The 19,137-nt window shown below is 57.3% G+C and overlaps 1 protein-coding gene across 1 annotated transcript; it reads left to right on the top strand.

Annotated features, from left to right (window-relative positions):
* Nucleotides 1-15,407: 15,407 nt before the first annotated feature.
* Nucleotides 15,408-17,470, top strand: GADD45A (growth arrest and DNA damage inducible alpha). Its single transcript, XM_068406630.1, has 4 exons — nt 15,408-15,489; nt 15,595-15,696; nt 15,783-15,996; nt 16,701-17,470. The coding sequence occupies exons 1-4, from the start codon at nt 15,446-15,448 to the stop codon at nt 16,812-16,814; spliced, it is 474 nt and encodes a 157-aa protein (XP_068262731.1). The 5' UTR covers nt 15,408-15,445; the 3' UTR covers nt 16,815-17,470.
* The last annotated feature ends 1,667 nt before the right edge of the window (nt 17,471-19,137 follow it).

The raw sequence follows: 19,137 nt of genomic DNA on the forward strand, positions 1-19,137 counted from the left end.
CAGGGTTTGTCCCACACGACAGTTGTCACTGGACCCGCCATCAGACCCAGCACCAACCCTGTCAGTTGAGGGTTGGAAAGGTGGGAGTGCCACAGTGATTGATTTGAAAGCAAATCATTCTTACGTCGTGGTGGTGAAGATCTTTGCTTTGAGTTCTCAAAGTACCCCACATACAGAGGCTGGACATGGTCCTTCTGTCGAGAGGTCAAGTAAACGTTGCTCTGCTGAAGACACAGCGGTTTTGCATTCAAAAGCTGTGAATCCTACACCTCTCACTAGCATTAAACTGCTTTTTAAAGAGTGACACTGAGATTAATGTGTCACTGAAGGCAACTTCAGTAACAGCTGTTACAGAGATTTGCTGCTATAACCAGTTAAAGGTAGTTTCAAAACCCTGCAGGTTTACCTTGATCTTAGACGTATAATAAATTTCCTTCTTCCACTGACATTTATACTCATCTAATTAGCAGATATACACAATTAGAAGACAATATCAAGTGAAGATGGTAAATATTTGCAGTATTAATTAGTCTTTATAGTTCTGTTTATAGCCAGTGGGAATTATATGGATAGATTAAAACATATTTAACTGGCACAGATTTGACACGTCCTTCTAAAACAGTTCCCTGTGCTCACAGTTCATATCTTTAAATAAGTTGTCAGAACCTGTTGGAGCCTGTTAGTATAATTAAGTTTATCCTCAGCAAGGATAATACTTCTAATATTTGCCTTGCCTATTTTAAGTTAGACCACTTTAAATCATCATTTCATGACGAGTTCTTGAACGTGCATTGCTCATAAACCAGAGACTCCACAAACCAACTGGTTTTGAAAAGTAAGTCCACAGTTTAGTTTCTCCTAGATGAGCTGAAAATTATTTTGGTTGCATTTGTTGTTTCCTTGCAGTACCACAGCCACCTCCTCTCTGCTTTTGGGGGGCCTTGGAGGAAGCCCCTCCTGCAATACCCCCGCTACGTCTAAGGGGATTGAAGCACTGCATCGCTCACACAAGCAGCTCACCCTGTTCTCGGGATATTGTTAAGTAATCGCCATAAATTACATCCTCAGAACTCCAAATATTTTCTTCAAGCGAGCCTTTTGCTTTTGGGATGAATCAGATGTCACCAAGCAACACGTAATTACAACTCTTTATATTCACATGGCAGATGTTTTCAGGAAAAGCCTTGAACCCCTTCCAGCCTCCTGTCCGGTCACACACCGAGGCTACGTTGCATCACATGTGTTTTATGAACAAAACACAAATGTTTCTCACCTGGAGCCCTGCCAGGACGCTGGCCAGATGGCATGGAGGGCTTCTTGTTTATAAGGGGGCGTTTGTTCACAGAGATGGACTTCTCAGTTGCCTGTCTTTGGGGTGTGGGGTTTTTCACTCCAAGGGAAGCCAGAGCATCTCTTTTTTTGTTGCTTTTTCAAAGAATTGTGCATATTCAGCTCCCCCGTGTTACACTCTAAGCTGGCATATATTCCATATGCCAAAATTTTCCAAATGCAGACATGGCATAATAGGTTTTGGGTCATACCTTGAATTAAACACACACAAAATAGATTCAAAGTAGTTAATATAAACTGGGAAATTGATCATCATGTGGATACGATCTCCAACAACCAGACTGACTCATTCTGTGTAGCAAGAAACAGGAGTTGAGGCTGCACGGTAGGAAGCTCTGGCTCTTCTTGGGACCATCGCGCGCTTTGGCACGCACCGCCTGCTTGGACGTTGGCGTTTGCAATTAAGAGGCCCAACAATTAGCCACATAGGTCAAAAGGCCAAACAGCAACGTTGTCCACCAAATATAATTCACAGTTTTCGGGCACTTGTGGCCATAAGACAACATTTCAATCCAGCAGAGCCAAAAAGCCTGGCTTCCTACACCTGGGGAGCTCCAGGCGGGTCCCACCTGGTTCATCGATACCTTGCAGAGTCTGGAGGAGCATTGCCTCTCCCAATACCTTGCTTGCCTTCTGGAGGAGCATTACAGAATCACAGAATCAACCAGGTTGGAGGAGACCTCTGGGGTCATCGAGTCCAACCATTGCCCTGACACCACCATGGCAACTAGACCAGGGCACTAAGTGCCATGGCCAGGCTTTTCTTAAACCCCTCCAGAGATGGTGACTCCACCACCTCCCTGGGCAGCCCCTTCCATGGCTAATGACCCTTGCTGAGAAGAAATGCTTCCTAATGTCCAACCTGACCCTCCCCTGGCCAAACTGGGCAGGCTGATGCAGTTCTCCTGCGTAGCAGACACTCGTGTTATCGTCTCGCACTGGAGTAAAACCAACATTTCCCCCACCCAGAGGAGTGGATCACTGGTGCTATTTACGGCTGGGACACACAACGCTCCTTGGCCACAGCCGGCCTATAGATAACCCACCTAAGGAGCCGCTCCCGCGCTGCTTACCAAAAGAGGCACGGGGTGCTTTCTGACACGCTACACTCATGCTATTTTCAAGCCTTGCCAACAGCTGTTGGCCGCCTGCTTATTAAGCAAGAATAGGAAATGCAGCAGCAAGTCCAGGGCAGGGGGAGAAGAATTCATTTGGGTCGTTGCTCCATTTCCAAGACATATTTTTAACTTAAGCAGCTTTATAAGTCTGTTTTGCTGGTTTTTCTCCAGATGAATGTGTTACTTTGCTGTCAGCATGTGCAGTATACGGACAAGGAGGCGGTTGCTTGGGGTTTTTTTTTTAGATGGATCTTTTCCTAGACCATACAAAATACTGTGATTTCTTGTACAGAAAACATTACGTGCTGGGGAACCTGAAATAGCAGTTGCTCAGTGGAAGAATAGCGAGCAGACTACCTAAAACTGTAACTTGTGCAATTACTTTGCATTACTAATATAATAAGAATATTTTTGCATTACTAATATAATAATAAAGCACGTTGCATTAGCTAAGAGGTACCTGATGCTCGCCGGTGCTTGCTCATCGCAGCGAATACAGCAAGGAGCAAGGACACAGAGCACGTGTTACTGAGCTGTTTGCACCAGTATGTTTGTGGTCCGTGGATCCCTTATGAGAAGCCCCGGGATTAAGCAGTGCTGGGGGCAGAAGGGCAGCAGGAAGGACCAGGAGAAGTCAGGCAGAGCTCACGAGAGCTGCACCACGCAGAAGTAAATTAGGCCGCACTAATTGAGCCCTGCCTGTCCTTTCTTCCCCTGAATCCTAAACCTGCCAAGCGAGGGTTCTTCTTTAACAGCAGTCAAGGTAGAAGGTGTTTTTAGCCTAGAAAACCAGCACTGGGACTTCACAAAGCAGAAGGTCGTGTACACCAGACACTGCTTTATCACCTCTGTGGGGCTTATTCCTACGAGCTCTCCTCTACCAGCCCCTTCCCCGGGGCTCCCACAGCCCTGGTGCTGTGGGAAGTGGGGTGCCAAGAGGGGCTGGGGGTGAGTCCTCCTGCCCACACATCCCCTCCCCAAGCTGCTCCAGCTGCCACCAGCACCCACAGCAGCTCTTCTCAGGGTTATTCCTGGGGGGAATTAGAGGGAAAAAACGAAGGTGCCTTAGCGAAACGGCCAGTGGCTGAGTGCAGCAGCACTGGGAAGACTGGGACACGCCAAAGTGAAACCCGCTGGGCCTGCCAGTAACTGTCTGGGTAGAAAACTGCTCCTCCCTGCTAGATAAAACTGCCTCCTGCTTCCACGGGCACGTTCCCAGCTCGGCTGCCGCTGACACGGCCGCTTTCTGCTGCCGCCTCCCACGCGCGGCCGTCGTCCCTGCTGAGCCAGCACACTGCCCGCGGGGCTGCACCAGGGCTGGATCAGGGCCCCGATCTGGCTGGAAAAAAGCAAAGATGCAGTTCTTTCTCCCCGTGTTATTTTTTTTAGGCTGGCTGGGCTCGTGCCACAGCCCTGCGGCCGGCAGGAAAGGGAACACGTTAAACCGCGGTTGCAGCCGAGCGCGGGCAGCCCGTGGTTGCACGTTCCTGCGCTTTCAGCAGCAGGTCCGGTGGCAGGAGCTATGTTCCCTCCACACCTTCTCTGCTGCCTTTGATGGGGCAGCTCAACCCCATGCACTGGGCTCGCTGCTGACGCTGACCCACAGCCATGATCTCTGGTGCTGGGGGGTCAGGTGCCCATGGGGTTGTGCCACCCCGAGAGGCATTTCATAGAATCACAGAACACAGACTGGTCTGGGTTGGAAGGGACCTTAAAGACCATCTAGTTCCTACCACAGGCAGGGACACCTTCCACCAGACCAGGTTGCTCCAAGCCCCATCCAACCTGGCCTTGAACACTGACAGGGAGGGGGCAGCCACAGCTTCTCTGGGCAACCTGGGCCAGGGTCTCACCACCCTCACAGCAAAGAATTGCTTCCTAATATCTCAATCTCCCCTCTTTCAGTTTAAAACCGTTCCCCCTCGTCCTGTCACTCCATGCCCTTGTCAAAAGCCCCTCCTCCCGCTTTCCTGTAGCCCCTTCAGGCACTGGAAGGTGCTAGAAGGTCTCCCCAGAGCCTTCTCTTCTCCAGGCTCAACAGCCCCAGCTCTCTCAGCCTGTCTCCAGAGCAGAGGGGCTCCAGCCGTCTGAGCATCTCCATGGCCTCCTCTGGACTCATTCCAACAGCTCCATGTCCTTATGTTGGGGCCCCCAGAGCTGGACGCAGCACTGCAGGGGGGGGTCTCATGAGTGTGGAGTAAAGGGGCAGAATTCGGGGATGCCAGTGATGTCTGGGACTCCCACACACATCGTAGGTGCACAGGAGCCCGGATCCCTGCGGCAGCCTGCCCCTGCCCCTGCTCAAGGGCCCGGGCTGGACCTGTGCTGGGTGTTCTAGTGCTGCATCGCTCCTGCCAACGTCCCCTGCAAAACAAACCAAAGCAGTCTGCAACCCACGGGGTTTCAGAGAAAAGCCATTGGCGTGGCTTTCCGTGCCAGCAAGCGAAGCATGGGGCTGCGTCCTGCCCTGCCTGCACCCCTGCCTGTGAGCGTGGGCAGCTGGGGCTGGGCTTGGGCCGTTGGGTTCAAGCATCCTGGAGGTACAGATTTGGCCAAAGTCCGAGTCCAGAGCCACGCTGTGCAAACAGGATGAGTCTTTGCAGCAAGCTGACTTGCCAGAACAGACAGACAGACAAAATCTGGACTGGCACCGTCCGTAGGGCACTGAAAACCCCTGGGGTACAACTGCTAACGTGCCCCACACTGACCCCACCACCGAGGCTGTCCAGGGGGGCTGGGGAAGCAGCCGTGGGGATGAAGCCACGTTCAGCAGTGCTGCCTCCAAGCCCTGCCAGCTGCCCGGGCAGCACCAAGCCCAACTCCGTGCCCAAAACCAGCCCATCCTGTTTGCGTGCCTGGATCAGAGTTGGCCGGGCTGCAGGGTGTGGAGGGCAGCCGTGGGAGAGCCGGGCCGGGCTGCTGAGCCGGCAGCTTCGCAGGGACACGGCGGGGCGAGCTGTGAAGCTGGAGCAGTGGCCACAGACCCCCCAGCCTCGTGGCACCGCAGCATGGCACCGGGCTGATCCGTCCTGAAGCACAGGATGGTCCTTCCCAGGGCCAGAGGGAGCCCAGGCACGTCCACCCCCTCCAGGAACTCGTGTAAGCAGAAGCACTTTTGGGCTAACACAAATGCAGCAATCTAGAAAAAGGACATTTCTACTGTATCAGGGTGTTATTAAAATAAATCGCATTTTCCTACATCTTTAACTATAATGATACCACAGCTGGTTCATCCCTGGGTGCTCTGAGAGTGCTGCAAACCCCAACCCCCAAGAAGCCACCGACCTAACAGGTTAGAAAAGACTCCCTACCCTAAACCCAGCTCCCCACACATCTGCCCCACAGCTCCCCACACATCTGCCCCTGGGGAGGTGGGGGAGCTCCTCGGGGGGTGTGTGGCACACAGGGTGAGTGTCGCTGGCTCCCCAGCTGCTCCTCAATGCAGAGGGGTCCCCACACCGCCACTGTCCCCTGTGCATGAGCGGGGGTCTGCAGGGCCCTGGACCCCTGATGTGTCCCCAGCAGCAGCCCATGGCTGTGCATCCCACATCGGGGCAGTGGGATCCCGCACCCCTCACCGTGCTGCCCACAGAGGGCCGAGCTGTGGCATCGCTCAGTGCATCAGCATCAACCCCAGCTTGTCAGCGGGGATTAGAGTGGCCACAATCCACCTCTGATGGCCCCTGGCTCCTCTCACCAGGGACAAAACCTCCACGGAGGCATCAGGAAGGCAGGGAACCAACGAGGGGAATCTCCAAACCGTCTGGGGGCTTGGGGCAGGATTTCTGGGCAGAGGGGGATGCGCAGGAGCAGCGGGTCCCTTGCAGCAAACCTTGCACAGGAGGCATCGCCTCCTCCCCCAGCGTGATGTCAGGCCTGGGCCATCAGCCCGAGCCATTAATGCTGATGCTGTAGTCACTAACGAGGTATGTATTCCCAGAAGGGGAGCAGGGCACACGCACCGAGGCTCTGGGTGCTGGCAGAGGACGTTGGCGTCAATCGACAGGCAGGTCTCGGACCACGCATGCTTGGCTGTACCTGCTGCAGCAGCAGGCTCAGCCGGGCGGGGAGCACGAGAAAAGCAAGATCAAACACCCCGAAAGCAGGTCACAGAATTGCCTCTGTGGCAGCTGGGCAAGACAACTGCTCATTAGGGTGATTACAGGCAGGGGAACTACCCCAGCTCTCTGCTATGGGCTGCCTGACCCACAGGTCTCTGCAGCCCAAACAAGCCCTGGGGGTGTTGTTGCCTGCTCTGGGTGGCAGCTCTGGAGGAGTCCCCACTGCTCCAGCTCCTCCCAGTCCCCTGCCCTGCAAAGGGTCTCACCCCCCAACCAGTGCTGGGCCCCAGATCCCCGGGGCTGCAGCACGTCCCGGGCAGGCTCACTGGGCATCCTCGGGGTGCAGAGCGGGGCTGGGGAGCTTCCTCAGCCCGTCCGGGCAGTGCTGCTGCCAGTGTGAGCCATCACTGGGGGGACTGGGGTGCAAAGCCCACCACTCCCAGTGGATGGTGTGGGGGGGGTAAGGGGGTTGAACCTCAGCCAGGGCGGCTGGGAGGCCGGCAGAGAAGCTCACAGGAGGCTGCTCACAAGCAGAGGGCTGAGGGTCTGGCTCTCCATCACACACGATCATTAAGGCCTCAGCCCCAGAAATGCCTGAGGGGGATGTGCAATTGCTCAGGATGAGTTTCAGAGGGATCCTGAGCACCCTCAGCTCCTGCCTGGGCAGGGCAGCCCCTGGCTGGCCACCCACCCCGCCTGGCTCCTGCCACAGCCGTCCTCTCATCCACCAGTGAGGTGTGGGCACCTCCCAGCACGTTGGGCAAATGAAAGATGCTTGACCTGGTAGCAACACCTCCAACACAGCGGTTTTAACCTGGTGTGCTTCGATGTCTGCACTGCATCGGTCCCCGTGGCTGCTGCCTTGGATAAAGGGATAAAGGATCAGAAAGTCGCAGGGCTGCTGGCGTGGATAAGGCACTGCAGGAAGCGTGGTCCTGGGCTGGTGGCAGAGGTTTTGTTCATGATGGAGGTCCTGTTCGTGGTGGAGGTCCCGTTCGTGGCTGCCCTCTCTGATAATGGGGGGCAAGTCCCCAGCGCCAGGGGATAGATGGGGACACCCCACCACGACACAGCTCCTATAACCACAAACACCTCTAAAAATAGACTTTGGAGGACTGCAGGGAGAATCAGGCCAAGACACTGCTTTCCTGGCTGAAAAGGCATGATAAAAATGGACCAAAACGAGTGGCAGTTTGTGCAGGCTGCAGCGAGGGGCCAGAATTTGATGACCAAGGGCTGAGGAGCCACCAGCCCTCGCCACGCAGCAGGGACCTGGCTGGACCGAGCACATCCCCATCCCCGCTGCACCCTCGCTGCCAGCCCCTGCCCGTGACAAAAAAAGAGGGGAAAAAAGGGCTCTGCGCTGGCCGTGGGCGTGCTGCACACCCCAGCTGCCGCCTGGGAATCGCTCCGAGCACCTCTGATGAAAGAACCCCAGAACAAAGTGGTATTACCATACTGCCTGCAACGCGGGCGGCTACGTGGGGAACGGCACCCACTCCGCACCAGGAGCTGCTGCCAGCCCCCCTCTGCCACCCCGAAGAGCTCCATCTCCTCCCTAAGGCAGGGATCCCTCCCACCAAGGCTCCTCACAGCCCTACAACCCCTTCCCTAAGGAAATCCCTTTTTATTCAGTCTTCAGAGGAGCCCTTGGGATCATCATCAGCAGAGACCCAAGCCCCCTCCCCACCTCCTGATCACCCCCCTCCAGAGCATCTCTTCACCCCAGGGATGCCGTGCCACCGCCGCCCCACGTTGACATCTCCCCAGGTGTCCTGGGACCCAACTGGGAGACACCCCAAAAGGTGAAAACTCAGTATTTGCCCAGCTCCCAGCCCAGCTTCAAAGGAGGAGGGAGCTGCACGGTGCAGTGACACCAACGCCAGACATTGCTTCGCTCGAGTGTGTGCAAGCGGGGTAATCATTACACGAGCAACTGCAAATCAGCCAGAGAAAACTGTCTCAGAATCACAGAATCAATGAGGTTGGAAGAGCCCTCTGGGATCATCGAGTCCAACCATTGCCCTGACACCACCATGGCAACTAGACCATGGCACTAAGTGCCATGTCCAGTCTTTTCTTAAACCCCTCCAGAGATGGTGACTCCACCTAGGTCTCCTGCCTAGAGACTGCTCCTGAGCAGAAAAAGAGGCAAAAATCCTCAAAATTAATTAAGAAGTGCTGGCAGCTCCAATAATACATGAAAATAAAACCAGCACGGCTTGCTGCTGCCTCTGCAAGCACCCCTGGCTCCCCCAGCGATCTGCCAGACTGCTTCAGGACAAGGGAACCTTCCAGCACCAGGGACCTGCACCAGCAATATTTGATTTCCTTAGAAGTGTATATTCTTTAAAAAAAAACAACTTTTCATAATTCATTAAAAAAAATATAAATATTTTAAACAGCTCTACAGAACCAAAAAAAGAAAAAAAAATTATCTTGGTTGCAAGTTTATGCTAAAGGCTTGGCCTGGAAGGTGCTGCTCCAGGCTCTCTCCCCGCCCCGTCCCTGGGAATCACAAAATCACAGGCTGGTTTGAGCTGGAGGGGACATTAAAGATCATCCAGTTCCAACCCCCTGCCACGAGCAGGGACGCCTTCCACCAGACCAGGTTGCTCCAAGCCCCATCCAACCTGGCCTTGAACACTGCCAGGGAGGGGGCAGCCACAGCTTCTCTGGGCAACCTGGGCCAGGGTCTCACCCCCCTCACAGCAAAGAATTTCTTCCTAAGATCTCATCTCAATCTCCCCTCTTTCAGTTTAAAACCATTCCCCCTCGTCCTGTCACTACTTGCCCTTGGGAACTTTTCTCACCCTTGCTTTTCCTCTGTGTTTGCAGCCCAGGTCCCCCCCTGGGGCAGTCGGTGCCCCCCAAGAAAAGGGGGGTCAGTCCCCCAGCACTGGCGCTAAGGGCTGGGCTTCTCTGTCGCGACACGTCGCACCTTGGGTATCGTTATCCTTAATGCAAAATTACTTTAAAATTAAAAAAATAATCATTTTTTTCTGCCAGAAATACCCTGTTCTGGGCTCCCCGAGGCGCCGCCCGCAGCCACCAGAGGGCGTTTTGATATATATTTTATATAAATAATATAGATTTTTAAATCTGCTCACAAATAAACGCCACGGTTTCATTTATACATCACAGAACCGACCAGGTTGGAAGAGCCCCCTGGGATCATCGAGCCCACCTTTGCCCCAACACCACTGTGACTATATATAGTATATGGTGTATGATATATACTGCAACGACCAGCAAACTCCTCTGCAAGCCCCTGCCCATTTTATTTCTAAACACTCTCCCCATTTAGTGCTTTATATGAGGCAAAATTAACCAAAATCAAGGTAAATTCGTACGCTGCCCCGCAGCCGTGTCACACGAAGCCTGTGTCCTTGCGGGACAGCGTGTGCTCACGCCAACGCCACCCGTGGGCTATTTTACGAGCCCACGTGGCTATTAAATAGGACAAAGTTTGGTTTTGCCTTTTACTGCAGGTTTATCTGGGGAGCGGTGCTGCGGGTGTCCCGGCTCCTGGACTTTGCCCGGCGTTGCCCAGGCTTCGGCTCCGGGCCAGGCGGGATGGCTCCGGCGAGCACGCAATGCTGCTGCGTGTGCCCAGGTGGGTCCCCTGGCCACCAACGTGGGGTGTGGGGGCATCCGCGAAGGTGGATGAGCCCAGGGTGGAAAAAATGCCCTCCTGATCCATCGAGAAGGGCTGTAGGGATCACAGAATCACTCAGGTTGGAAGAGCCCTCTGGGATCATCGAGTCCAACCATTGCCCTGACACCACCATGGCAACTAGACCAGGGCACTAAGAGCCATGGCCAGGCTTTTCTTAAACCCCTCCAGAGATGGTGACTCCACCACCTCCCTGGGCAGCCCCTTCCAATGGCTAATGACCCTTGCTGAGAAGAAATGCTTCAGCACCACGCAGGACAGCAGGAACGTGCAGACCGGGGTCAGATAAACACATCCCAGACCCCTGCACCCCAGCTTTGGGAGGGGTGACCCCCAGGTGCAGAGCAGCAGGCAGCATCGTCCCGAACGTGGGGTCCTGCATCCCAACGCTTCTCCTCTCCTGCATGTGGATGGGGTCATGGGGGGACAGATGGTGTTCGCTCCCAGCCCCTTCTCTCCTCATGGTTTCCACTTCTGCCGATGTGTGCAATGGTTCACTTTCGGTGCGAGGAGCCCGGCGCTGCATGAACCACCCCAAACCAGAGCAGCTGTCTCATATCAAACCCCCAGCACTCCTTTCTTCCTGAGCCTGAGCCCACACCCTCTATTCTGGGGCCAGGACTTGAGATTCTGGGGACATTTGGCTCCTGTCACCTATGCCTGCCCAACCCAACCCCAGGCTCCTCACCGCATCCACTGGGAAAGGCGAACGCCTCTGCCTGCGAGTGCCACTGAGCCAGGCTCTGGGGTGGCCTCCCGTGACCCAGGGTGCCGGCACGGTGCCCAGCTCTGGGGCCAAACCCAACCGGGGCCACGCTTCCCGGCCACCCCACGTGCTCCCAGGCGCCGGCCAAAGTCAAACCCTGGATGCCAGCAGGGATTGCTGCAGCCGAACCCCGCTGGAGTTTCCATCGGGGACAGAGAAACTCCTCCAGAGAAAAGAGGGGCAAAGCTGAGCACACCAAGGTGTGCCAGTGCCCGGGGTTGGGGGCTCTGGGGTGTCACGGGCAGGGGTGCCCCAGCTGGGAGGGTGAACGTGGGTGGGCACAGCAGGGTTGGTCGGGGCACTGGGGCCAGGCAGAAGCAGGGGACCGGGTGCCCCTGGGAAAATGCAGCGACTGTTGGACCCGAGGCCGCCCAGGGGAATGTGCAAGCTGGCGTTTGCTTTGCAAAGGCCATCGCTGCCCTCGTTATCCAGCACAGTCAGAGGGGAGTGAAAATGCTCGCGGGGCCCCGCTATGGGAGTGGGGACAAGCGAAGGGACCTTCATGTCAAGGGGTTCAGGGTGCGGGAGCAGCGGCGGTGGCCAGGACCACCCCGTGGGCAGCCCCCCGGGAAGGGGCTTGGCAAGCTGCCCACCTCCCTGGCAGGGACAGGGCTTAGTCACCTCTCACTGACACCCTTTGATGTTTGGTCTCGTTCCCAAAAACTTAACTTAAACAACTCGGTGCTCTTACGTGCAGGAAACATGTCTCCGGCTGGCTGAGAGTGTCCTCCTGCAGCGGTGGCTGAACCACAGGCAGGACCCAAGTGGGCATCTCCTAGATCCCTGCCTGTTAACCCCCTGATCTCCATGAACAACCACGCAGCTAAAACCCATGAGCCCAAATAACATTTGGGGCTGGGGGAGGAAGAGCCGAGCCCCCCCGGCTGAGCCCAACTCAGCTCCTGGGCCCAGCCGCCGCTGCGATGCTGAGCGTGGAGGGGATTGCAGGCACCAGCCCGGGGAAAGTCAGGATTAAAGGGCTGGGGGTGGGGGAGCAAAACGCCCCAGACACTTTTTGGCAGGCGCTGAAAGGAAGGGTTAGGGGCAGCTGCCAGCTGGGAGCCGGCCGAGGGACAACTGCGGGTCCGGCTCCACACTGGGCTCCCCAGGACGGCGACCAAGGTGCATCCCCAGCAAAGCAGGAGGGACCCACGCGCCTCCCGGGCATCCTCGCTGCTGCTCCGGGCAAAGGGGGGGGAAGGAGAACTGCCCCCAGCTGGGAAACCTGCGGGGAAAGCGCAGTTTTAGAGTGTCGCCCGCTGTCACTGCATGCACGGGTCAGGGAGCTGCTGCTGCCGAGGGGAGAGAAAAGAGGCTTCAGCTGCTTTGCAGTTGCCTCCAAGACAGATTTAGCTCTGGGGCCGGCCACAGATGGGGCCAGGCCGCCACGAGAAACAACCTGAGAGCTCACAGCGAGGCCGGAGGTTTTCGTTGCTAACAGAGATACAGCAAATTAACCGGACTTAATCCGGAGGGTCACCACACAATGCTTCCACCTGCTTCGCCGCGGTCCTGCCATCTGCCACCCCGCCACCTGATGCAAGAGAGGCCTTTTTCCCCCCTCTCCTGACGCCGCGGGCTTCGTTAAGTCGTGTCACGTCTCATCAGGGCTGTGGCGGCAGGACGGTGGGCAGGGAGAGCCCGGCCGGGGGAACACGGGCAAACTTTTGAAGGTTCCCCTCGCCAGAGCCAACGCAACCGAGGGGCGGCTTAAACCGCTCTGTCTTCTACTACAGAAAACATTTTCACATCCAGACCTCGCTCTCCAAATGGCTAATTAAGCGATTCTGCAAGCAGCGTTAATGAACGCCACTCAGCTCTACACTCACCACGCTGCACCACGCTTCAGCAAGCGCTGCCCTGGAAAACAGCTGCTGCCGCTTACGAGGAGAAGGAAAACGCTGGAGCAAGCAAACCTTGGGAGCACACGCTGCCAAGAGCTCCACGAGGGACCACCAAGGGTCCCCTCCGCAGCGTGGGCAGAGCGGCCCCGGTCTGCTGGAGCCAGCTCGCAGCCAGGGTTGGGCAAGCGCTTTGGCACACGCCAAGGGAGGAGGGCGGCTTCGAGGTGCAACAGCTGAGCAAGCGTGATCTTTGACACAGCTGCCAGCAGAAGAAATCCTCCCCGGAGGTCTCCCAGGCTGAGACGGGCCATATGGCAGCACAAGGAAGTTCCTGGAGGAACCTCAAGTTCAACGTGGCACTTGGAAACCCTGCGGAGGGGCCGGCGGGGGTGAGATGGGGCTGAGATTTGGGTTGGAAGGGACCTTAAAGCCCATCCAGGTCCAACCCCCTGCCACGGGTAGGGACACCTTACACCAGACCAGGTTGCTCCAAGCCCCATCCAACCTGGCCTTGAACACTGCCAGGGAGGGGGCAGCCACAGCTTCTCTGGGCAGCCTGGGCCAGGGTCTCACCACCCTCACAGCAAAGGATTTCTTCCTAAAATCTCATCTCAATCCCCCCTCATCCTATCACTCCATGCCCTTGTAAAAGGTCCATCCCTGGAGAGCAACGGTGAGTGACCCAACGGCTGGGCATCACTGTCACCTCACACTGTACCAGGCATACGCCGTGCCAGCCCAGCTAACGCGAGAGCTGGGGGCCAGAGCTACCTCCAAAATTTGGGGGGGGTCTCTACAGGCTGCCTCACCTTTCCTGACCAGTAAGGCTGGAATTAAAACTACACCGTTGTCTCTGTTTCACCCACACCCAGGGCTAAACAATAACCAGCTGCTCTATCACCCCAGACCCCTCCCCAGCTGAGAAAGGGAATTGGGAAAAGGAGGGAGACTCGTGGGTTGAAATTTAAACAGATTTAATAAAATAAGAAAACCAACATCAATGCTAATACAAAAGATGCAAAATTATACTTAACTTATAGAGTGGTGGTAAGTTCCTCCAGGGATAGTAACTGCTGAGAAGAGCAGAACTAAGAGCCCCCATCCCCAGCAGCTTCCCCATTTATAGTGACCCTGAGGTTAATGTTATACAAGACACCTGTGGGCCAGCCTGGGGCAGCTGCCCTGGGTTTACCTGCTGATGGCCTTGATCACCAGCCCACAGCTGGCCACAAACTGGAACTACACGGGACAGAAAAGGGCTTCTATAAATTTTATCCCTGCAAAACCAAGACAATCGTTTACCACACACAGAGCATGTGCTTTAAGACTCTGCTGCCTGATTTGCCTCCTCCAAGTCCAACACCAGCGTCCCAAGTAGTACGAGAGGCGGTGGGGTGTCCTCTAAGGACCCCCCACCACGGGCAGGGACCCGGTGGGACATCTCCCCCTGCTTCAGACCCCCCCACGCAGGCCGAGGGGGAGCCGGTCCAAAGGGAAGATGTCACAGCAGGCGCGGGCACCGGGAGAGCCGCAGGCGTGAAAGCCAGAGCCTGTGCGAAGGAAACCACGAGTTCCTGGAGGGACGGTGGCACGGGGAGGGCAGCGGCCCCCGCGCTGGTGTCCCCAGTGCAGGAGGCTGCTCGTGGCGTCACGCCGAGGGGTCACGGGACCGCGTTCCCGGTGAAAACCGTGCGTCAAAGCGCTGTTTGCCAGCGTTACAGCCTGTACCCACTACGTCATGACGGAGGTTTCAAAGGGCTGGTGAGGTTATTTCTGTGCGTACCGGGGTTCGCTCGAAGGGGAACAAGCTTTGTGGTTGCGGGGAAGATCAGACAGCTTCATCCTGATTGTGAATTTGAAGGGGAATGTGGTCTTTGGAGGCCTGGTGGGTGACGGCGGCGGCTGCCCCGATGCACCCCAAGCTCTGCCCCACGCCGAGTGGGACGCACGGCCTCGGCAGCGAGGCTGGGCCTGGCCGGGACCTGCCCGTGACCTGGGGGCTGCTCTCTCGGGGTGTCACCAGGGACCGGTGACACGGGACAGCGGGCAGACTGCGTGTGGCTGGGCCCCGCCAGCCCGGCCCGGGGCCGCGCCTCGCCCGGGGAGAGGAAGGGAAGGCGACATGGTGGGAACGGCGTGTTCGTGACACACGGCCCGAGGCCCAGCGCTGCCCCCGGGGCGGCGGGGCGCGGGCAGGGGCACACACCGGGCCGGTCCAGCCCCCACCGGGCAGGAGCGGGCGCTGGGTCACGGCCCGCAGCCCCCCCCGCCTCGGTGCGCTCCGGGCGACGGACGCGGCCTGGGCCCGGGCCCGGCGCCCCCCGCCCCGCCCCTTTCCTAGGCCACGCCCCTCTCTCCCCTCCCGCAGCCAATCAGCGGCCGCCGCCCCGCCGGTTCCCGCCGCGGCCGGCAGCCGCGGCGCGGGCAGCGGGGTCAGGCCGGGCGCTCCGGACAGTGAAGGGGAGGGGCCTCATTTGCATAAACCAATCGGAAGGAAGTATGCAAATGCAGCCAGCGCGGGTTGGCCGGGCGAGGGTCGGATAACGCCCGCGGGGCGCCTTTGTGCCGCAGAGGCGGCGGCGGCGGCGGCGCGGGGTGGTACCGGCACCGGCACCTCCCCGGGCTGCACTATGACTCTGGAGGAGCTGCCTGGGGACCGCCGCGCCGCCGGGAGGTACGGGTAGGGGTACGGCCCCCGGGGGGGGTGCGGCGGAGAGGGGGGTCGGCCCCCGGTGATCGGCCCCCGGTGACGGCCTGTGTGTGCTTGTCCCGGCGGCAGGATGGAGCAGGCGGGGGACGCGCTGGAGGAGGTGCTGAGCAAGGCGCTGAGCCAGCGGAGCCTCACGCTCGGTGTCTACGAGGCCGCCAAGCTGCTCAACGTGTGAGTGCTTCCCCACCCCCGCCCCGGTGCCTGCCCCCCCGCCCCGGTGTCCCCCCGCCCCGGTGTGACCGCCGCTGTCCCCGCAGGGACCCGGACAACGTGGTGCTGTGCTTGCTGGCGGCTGACGAGGAGGAGGCGGGGGACGCGGCCTTGCAGATCCACTTCACGCTGATCCAGGCTTTCTGCTGCGAGAACGACATCAACATCCTGCGGGTCAGCAACCCGGCGCGGCTGGCGCAGCTCCTGCTGCCCGCCGCCGGCCCCGAGCCGCCCGCCGACCTCCACTGCGTCCTGGTCACGGTGAGCCGGGCCCCGACGGCGGCCCAGCCCCGGGGCGATCACTGCTTCACCCACCCTGTGCCATGCGAGCGCCCGAGGACCCACCCGTGGCCCTCCAGCCATGGCTCGGGGTTGGCACTGGGTGGTCCTGAAGGTCCCTCCCAGGCTCGGCGTTGGGCACTGGGTGGTCCTGAAGGTCCTTCCCAGCCCAAACCCCGGGGACGTGGGGTGCCGGGGCAGCCAGGCTGCGAGGCAGAACCCGTCTGTCCGGTGCGCGGTGATGAAGGCGCAGAGCACGGCCTTCATCCCGCAGAGCACGGCCTTCATCCCGCAGAGCACGGCCTTCATCCCGCAGGGCCTGGGCCAGGCGCCATGGCCAAGCGTCAGCGGGTAAAGCCGGCGCTGGCCGCGCCTGGGGCACGGCTGCGGCCCTCACACCCATGCCTGGCCCATGGGCCAGCACCGAGAGGGTCCCACAGGCCCTCTGAGCACCCAGGGAAACTTCTCCCCAGCTTTTCTTTCTAATTTCCCAGCTCTGCCCTGGAGTCGGAGGCTGCGAAGCGCCACGCTCGGTCGGTTTGTTTGCCTTCGTGGCGAGGGGAGATGATTCACGCTGCTGGGTTTTCTGCTGCGTGGGGTTTTTTTTGTTGTTTGTTTTTCGGCGAAGGTTGTTGTTTCGCTTCTCTGTTAAAAGCTCTCCCCGCTCGCTCTCTGCCCCTTTCCAGAACCCCCACGCCTCGCAGTGGAAGGATCCAGCGCTGAGTCAGCTCATGTGCTTCTGCCGGGAGAGTCGCTACATGGATCAGTGGGTGCCGGTGATTAACCTCCCCGAGCGGTGACCGCGCCGGCCCCCAAGCGAACTGAACCCAATTGCACTGAAGTTTTGCAATATTTTACCAGTTGCTCAGGAAGTAACTCCCCGCCCTGGCACGAGGAATACGGGGAAGGGGGGGGAGGAAAAAAAAAACACACAAAAAAACCAACAAAAAAGGTAAAAGTGATGTTGAGGGAGGGGTTAGGGTGAAGTTGAACTACGTGTTGTGTGGGACTGGAGAGGAGTGACTCCGAAGCGACAGGGACGAGCGTGGAAGCGAAGTGATGAGCAGTGATGGCAGAGGATGGAGCCCTGCTGCGGGTGTCTCAGGGCTGGGGCTGCTCCCCACAACCCCCCCACCACCCTTCACCGTGTTTTCTCTTTTAAAGTGCAACTTACAGTTTCTGGTTTCAGTACCTTAAAGAGCAAAAAAAAAGGTTAATCGAAACATTTTACAATTTTATTGTATTTTGGGGATGTTAATTCTCAAGTTTTTATGCTAAGATATATAAGTTATTTTATGATATTGATGAAAAAATTATTTATACGTGGAGGTTTGAGAACCAGAATGCCCTTAAGCAGTTGGTCTGCAACCACCCATCTTCCCACAGTTGGCTGTTCAAAGCAGCTATGTTAATATAATCGTTTGAAATGGGATAGTGTTTTGGATTTGGGGGGTTTTGCGGGTTTTTGGTTTTTTTGAAATAAAGTTCAAACTCCAGCCCTTGGTCCTGTGTTTTATTTTCTTACCCCGCTCATTAGCGTACAGTCAAAAGGGCTCATTTGGCAGCTGCTTCCTCGTCCTGGCCCTGGGCAGGGCCCCGCTGCGCTGGGCCTGCGTGGCTTTAGTCCCAGCCCCTCCCAAGCCATTAACTGCAAAAGCAGCTGATGTGCTGCAGGAAATGTTGGAAAGATGTTATTTATTTCTCTTGAACGCTGCCACTTACCAGCAGAGTTTAAAAAAATAAAGCAAAATACACACTAGGAAGGATTATTTTTGAGGCTCCAACACTCCTGCAGAGCCCGAGTTTTCGTGGAAGGTGGGAAAACCCGATTCCTCAGAGGAGGAAAACTCGACCCTGTGTTTCCTTTCGTGGGAAGGAGTCAGGCCAAGGGTTGGTGCAGCACCAGAGCTGGCTGCAAACCCACGGAATCAATGAGGTTAGAAGAGCCCTCTGGGCTCATCGAGTCCAACCATTGCCCTGACACCACCATGGCAACTAGACCGTGGCACTAAGTGCCATGTCCAGTCTTTCCTTAAACCCCTCCAGAGATGGTGACTCCACCACCTCCCTGGGCAGCCCCTTCCAATGGCTAATGACCCTTGCTGAGAAGAAACACCCCCTGGGTTTGTTTCCCCGTGCTGCCCAGGGTCAGGGGGTTTCTAGGCCAGGCTCCTCTTTTAGTGACATCTACACACTGGCACACAAAAAGCCATGTTTGTGGCAGAAATCCCACTCCAGGCCCCAGGAGAGCAGGCAAACAGCCTCCCGTGCTGCCCGGGGACACCGGTGACCTACATCAGGGCTTCCCTCCCCGCACGTGTGTGGCACACAGCGTGGATGCTGCCCAACTCATGGCAGCAGTGCGGGTCCCTTTGTCCCCAGCCCGATGGGTGCCCCGGTGCCTCCGGCAGGTGCCAGGCGGCGGCGAGGCTGGACCAGTTCTCCCAGTGCCGGGAGGCGCGGGACGGCACGAGGCCGCCTGTCCCCATGCTGCGCAGGCCGCAGGGCCACGTCACCCGCCCCGGGGCGGCCTCACGTCGCTCAGGACCAGGCAGGAGCCATCCGTGGCCCCTGGGGACATGGGACGGCTGTGGGACCACACAGGAGTCCAACCCTTAACCCAGCACTGCCAAGGCCACCACTAACCCATGTCCCTCAGCACCACATCTACACGGCTTTTAAAGCCCTCCAGGGATGGGGACTCAAAAGCAGAATTTAAACTGCTGAAATCACAACATTGTGAAATGCCACTTCTTCATCTGCAGTTCTGCCAACTCAATTTAGCTAAAACTTTCAGCAAATAAGAGATGATTAAACAAAAGGGTTAACCAGACGCTCTGGTGCTCCTTCCTAAGCGGGTAACAGAGGGCTAATGGCTAATGACCCTTGCTGAGAAGAAATGCTTCCTAATGGCCAACCTGAACCTCCCCTGGCCAAGCTTGAGGCTGTGTCCTCTTGTCCTATCACTAGTTGCCTGGGAGAAACACCCAGCAGTGCAGCAGCAACGCCTCCAACCTTTGCAGCTCACCAGCTCCAGGAGGCCAAGGAAAATGCACAGTGATAAGCTGCGAGCGTAGAAATAGCAGAAATATTTTAGCAATTTTAACAAGAGTCAGGTCTCCA

This window comes from Nyctibius grandis, chromosome 8 (genome assembly GCF_013368605.1).
Source record: "Nyctibius grandis isolate bNycGra1 chromosome 8, bNycGra1.pri, whole genome shotgun sequence".
Lineage (NCBI taxonomy): Eukaryota > Metazoa > Chordata > Aves > Nyctibiiformes > Nyctibiidae > Nyctibius > Nyctibius grandis.